The 5,484-nt window shown below is 38.9% G+C and overlaps 1 protein-coding gene across 1 annotated transcript in view; it reads left to right on the top strand.

The window, feature by feature from the left end:
• Positions 1 to 206: 206 nt before the first annotated feature.
• The window catches only part of SARC_11711 (hypothetical protein), a 7,868-nt gene continuing 2,590 nt past the window's right edge, over positions 207 to 5,484 (top strand). The window contains exons 1-7 of the mRNA XM_014294198.1: positions 207 to 431; positions 1,002 to 1,153; positions 1,703 to 1,766; positions 2,401 to 2,522; positions 3,589 to 3,645; positions 4,010 to 4,083; positions 4,918 to 4,963. Coding sequence (XP_014149673.1) covers positions 213 to 431; positions 1,002 to 1,153; positions 1,703 to 1,766; positions 2,401 to 2,522; positions 3,589 to 3,645; positions 4,010 to 4,083; positions 4,918 to 4,963 — 734 coding nt within the window. The 5' untranslated portion in view covers positions 207 to 212. The remainder of the gene's footprint in view (positions 432 to 1,001; positions 1,154 to 1,702; positions 1,767 to 2,400; positions 2,523 to 3,588; positions 3,646 to 4,009; positions 4,084 to 4,917; positions 4,964 to 5,484) is intronic.

Below are 5,484 nucleotides of genomic sequence, written 5' to 3'. Positions count from 1 at the left end.
ATTATATATGTATGTATGTATATATATGTATGTATATATATATATATATATATATATATATGTAGTCATGTAATCATGTATGTATATATGTATATATATATATATGTGTGTGTTAAAATTTAACCTATCTTTATATATATATATATATATATGATATCCTCTCTTTCATTCTGCTCATGCAAGCTATCTTGAATTGACAAACTTGTCAACAGATGTTGGTCCAGATGGGCTATGCCCCTGCGACTTCTACGTATATGGAAAGTGGCGAGAAGGATACTCATATTTCAGCATATGACTGCTTAAGCTTCGTTATTGCGGAGTATCATAAACTAGACGAACAGCAACAGAAATACAAAACCGCATGGGAGTCACAAGAGGCGCAAATGACTGTGCAATTCAACAAACAGCAGTCTCTGCTGGAAAAGCTGAAGGTGCGTGTGTAAGTGTGTGGTTTTGCTAGCCTACGTACACATGTGCACATCACAATTCAAATGTCAGTGAACTATGCAAGTTAGGATGGTTGTTCAACCGACCATATACATATTGCCCCCTCGATGAATCACTCTCAATCCGAGCATTGTTAACTGGATTTCAGCCACAAGTTCCCTGATTCTATATGCAGTTTTAAAGTACACTCATCATTAACGACCGCACGCAGTTATCTACACATTTTATGTCGTCTCACCATATATTGAAAACTGCACCATTTCAACACGCATGTTTCTGCTGCTTATAGAACTATGCGCTTAGACGTGATATCTTGTAGTCAACTACATATGGTCTGTATTGCTGGTAATCTAAGCGCCGCATCTAAATGATCCTGATGGGAGTGGTTGGCCATATAAGATTGTGCTTAGTCATATTTGATTTAATGATGTTCAAGTGAAGATAAAGATAGTTTGGGATCACTAACTCACCTGTACATACGCAGAAGATTGCATTTTTAGCACATTCACTAATATGTACTAACTTATAGTTCATTTATTCGTCCGTTCGTACAGAAAGCGGAATACGAAGTGGCCAATCTGACGCAAAGTTTAGCGGAGCACAGGAGGAAGGCTATCGCCATGGAAACGAAGAGGGTGAAAGAACTTCAGGATCAGGAGAAAGTTATCAATAAATTAAGACAAGCCAATTCACAGCTGGAATACAGGTTTGTTCGAGGATGAGTCCGAGACGACTTCATTCCACATTAGTGGGTTGATTTCGATACAACTTTAAACACATTTAAGTATGCATGTGTTTGATTCAACTCCCCTGTCATCCAATGATAACCAAAGTATCTTCCACCTATTCGGTATTTTCTGTTTGAAATTTGCGGGAGATCTTGTACAAATTTTCATCGCATAGTCCGATGATGTTTTTTTTTGCATTATGATAACATCAGCATAGAAGACTATGTGACATATTCTGGTGTATTTGCTATATATTTGGGTTATGTCTCCGAGTTGGCTTTATTTTCTTCTTTTTCTCCTGTCAGGCACTTCCTACATGTACCTGTAGCCACCTACACTTCACATGAGGGTATTTGTTTCTGTTGCCATGATGAGCATCGCGGGCGATATTTTTATCGAACATATGTAAACACGTACACTTTGTATTATTATTGATGGTGAGCATATTTTGTAACATAATTATACACATACGTACATATCACATCTGTGTGTGTTTTATATCTTCTCATCCGCTGTACGACCCGCAGGAACAAGCGCAAGATGATAGAGAGCGAGGATACTAAAGACCGTTTACGGCAAGTTCTGCAGAAGGTACATGTTGTGCGTGATATGTTGAGATATAGATGTTGTTGATCAATGAAAGTGTATGCCAAAAAAAAAAACTCAGATAATGTGCCATTTCTCTCTATGTAGTTTTTGACGATTGCTTGCGCTTCAATGTCGTGCTAAATCTCAATGAATTGTAGGTATGCGTTAATGTAAACAGCTCATGCATAGAAGTATTGAAGAATGCTGACAAACGAGCGCATATACTGGCACCATAAGTGCATATGTGTTTAGAAACACGTATGTGGTATAGCAGCAAATACGTTACATACGCTACACAAGCTCTAAAAAATCATGTATGTGTGCATGGACGATGATTACTATTTTGTACGTAATGTCACACTTAATACGTTTTATATAGTAGCCCTGTACTTGCGTCAACTTTTTCACATGTAGTCATATACTTGCTAGGCTAAAAACCAATCAAGTAAAGTAGTGTCGACACCACTCGACCATCCCTCAATACGAGCGCACGAGAACCCAAATACTGGCGTGAATATACGAATATTGTTTCATTGCAAAACGTTGGTACATTTAAATTAAGCTTAGGTTAGCACTTCCGTAGATTTCATAGAAGTCTTGCCATGTATACACTTATGTCACTCATTCTCTCGAGCAGCGGAACACAGGGCTAAGCACCATCCGCATGATCAGTGGCGTATGGGACCGAACATCATCAATAAAGGGAGCCGCCCACTTGGAATCAGACACACCTGCGTCAAACAAGACATTCGGAATTACGTAGGTGGTTGTCTGAGAGCACCATGATGTTGTGTGGTATTTAGTCTGCTTCTCGTAAATAGGTATCAGGTATTAGCTGAGTACAACTGTCATGTTTAGTTCGATACAAAACCGAACATCATTGACGAAACCAGCCTAACGTGTAAAATCAGTCACAGCTGCATCAAGCGAGACTGTCGGTAAAAATCCTAGGGTTCAGGGTTTTGAGGCTATCTCAAGTAGGTGTTTGAATCGAGTGTACCTTAGCTCATGTGTTGTATCTATTCAACTACTTGTGTATCGGTCATTTGTAATAGATTCGGCATGACTCGCACGATGAGTGACGTATGCGATCCAACATTGTTTACGTAGGCAGCCTCACACGTAGAACAAACACACCTGCAACAATCAAGACTTTGTGATTCACATAAGAATTTGCATTGAATGTGTCTATTGAGTACATGTGACTTCTACGCGGGTACTGTAATTCTTATCTTACATGATTCTGACGATAAGACTTTGAGAAACACGGAGGTGTGTGTATTGAATTGCTTGTCGTGCATGCATGGGTCTGTGGTATGTACTTATCATGGGCAGTCTTACGTGCGTGTTGGGACGCACTAGCTTTTTGACAAGACGCCTTCTTCTCGTGCTTGTTTTTATCGAGTACATTTCTACTTCAGATGTCATACATGAAGAAGAAAGACAGGTACATTGAATGCGCTTGTTCTTATTGTGAGTGTATCTACACCTTTAAATACCAAACATGAAGCAAGGTGCACTGAATACCCTCCGTCGCATATGCTCTGCCCCTGTATGTATTCGTTCTGCGTGGTAGTACAATTAGCGGGGTATGCGATCGAACTTCCGTACAGAGCGGGCACAAGATATCTGAGACATCGAAGATGTTGATGTTGAATGCTCGTACTGTGTATGTGCTGCATATACTAACAGTTTGTAACTCAACTCGTTCATGCCTTTCAGCTCACTTCTCTTCGCTCCAAATTTTGAAGATTAAGGCTGGCTATTCAATCGATTGGTATACCTCTGCTCATACTGAGTGTCTGGTTCATATTCTCATTAACAGATATGAGCTTGAAAAGCGGCACGAGAATGAAGTGAAGTATCTATTCCACGACAATGAGTATGTGTTTGCTTTCTCATTCAGACCCGTCTCATACCCAGCGCTGTTTTTTGTGTGTTTCCATGTATGACAGTGGTCGTGTTATGTATATCAGCCCAGATCAAATTGCGGTATTCGTATTGGGATGCGATATTCAAGTGTGTGGATCTTGTGCGCGGTTGAATTTCTCAAATGTAGGCGGGCTCTAAGCCCTAAGGTGTGTGGGAGGGGAGGGGATCGTTAACAGTGCGTGAGTATTCAGCGGCTCTGCCTGCATGTGCTCACTTTCCACGTATCCACTGCCGTATATTGGTCATATTATCTGAGCTACTCTTATTGGAAGCTGTGACGTACCATCGCTATATACCTTACCCTCGTCTTACAGGGCCCTAAGAGACATTATTCGAACATTGGCCGAAAATTACAATCAACTGTTGAACTCATTTCTGGACGCGAAAGGTATACACAATAGACATAGCTGTGCAACAGTATATGTATATAGAAGAAAGCTTATGCGGGATTTTGCATACTCGCATAGTCGCGTGCACTTGCCTTTTCGTAATTTTGAAAGCTAGATCGGTTCTGTATGTTTGGTTACTTCCACACGCATCCTTGCCGACTTAGTATGTCCTGTAGAGTGATAACAGCAGGGTTTTAATTTTATTATTTTGGTCTAGCTGTCGAAGCATCTCATCGCCAGAATCATTGTGTATCTGCAATATCAGAGTCCTTCGGGTCCACACATTGTTTTGTACAATTAATATGTCATTACGTCTACACAAACAGGACTCACACAAAATTATACCTTTTTTTACATACATGTAGAGACACAAGCGTATACAAACCGCACACAGATACACAAGCATATACAAACAAAGACACACAAGCATATACAAACATATACACACAAGTACACACCCAAACTTTTCACACATAAACAAGCACACACGCTAAAAATACCCCAACACACTTACATATGACACACACACATACATAAACGAACACTCTCAAAGGATGAAAAACGTTTAATAATAAATGTCTATGATTTCACTCCCCGCTGTTGTGTGATTTTCCACCGCCTGCGATCCATCCAATCCATCCACACCGCCTAGTTATTTCAACAGCGCAATGACAAACACAAATTTTAAGCCATTTAAATATATGGCATACTTCTAATAGTGATACTTCGGTATGCCTGTTGTTGCATACTCGTCGATTGTAATGGCATTCGCGGAGTTTAATCCGGCGTATCCCATTTCACTAACTGCACATGGTTCCGGCGTCTGTCTATAGCGGAGAACAATGAGGATATGGACATCAGCACAATAGCCGATCTAAGGTATATCTACAAGCTCATATTTTAAAGTACCGTTTATATCATACAGGTATTTTATTGATTATAATCATTTATTGCATATAAGATTTTCTATGTCAGGATGTGGCTTTGTTACCTAGTTGTCTGCGCGCGCGCGCGTGTGTGATTGTCTTTATTTTTCACGTGAACGAGAGTAGTTGTGTGTATGTGGTGAATGTATGACTTGTGTTTCTGTGTACTCGCGGCCTCACATGTCTTTCAAAATACATATGGCTGTATCGTGACAAATACGTGTCTCTCAAATAAACATTATATATATATATATATATATGTGTGTGTGTGTATGTTTGTGTGTATATGTATATGTATATGTATATGTATATCTATGTAAATATGTAAATATGTAAATACATAAATATATATCTATCTTAATAAAATCACAAATCGATATACATATATATATATATATATATATATATATATATATATATATATATATGTGTCGTGTAGTATATNTATATATATATACTATATAATAATATATA

The sequence above is a fragment of the Sphaeroforma arctica genome (genome assembly GCF_001186125.1).
Source record: "Sphaeroforma arctica JP610 unplaced genomic scaffold supercont1.1835, whole genome shotgun sequence".
Classification (NCBI taxonomy): Eukaryota; class Ichthyosporea; order Ichthyophonida; genus Sphaeroforma; species Sphaeroforma arctica.
This window is presented reverse-complemented; position numbering and strand designations above follow the sequence as displayed.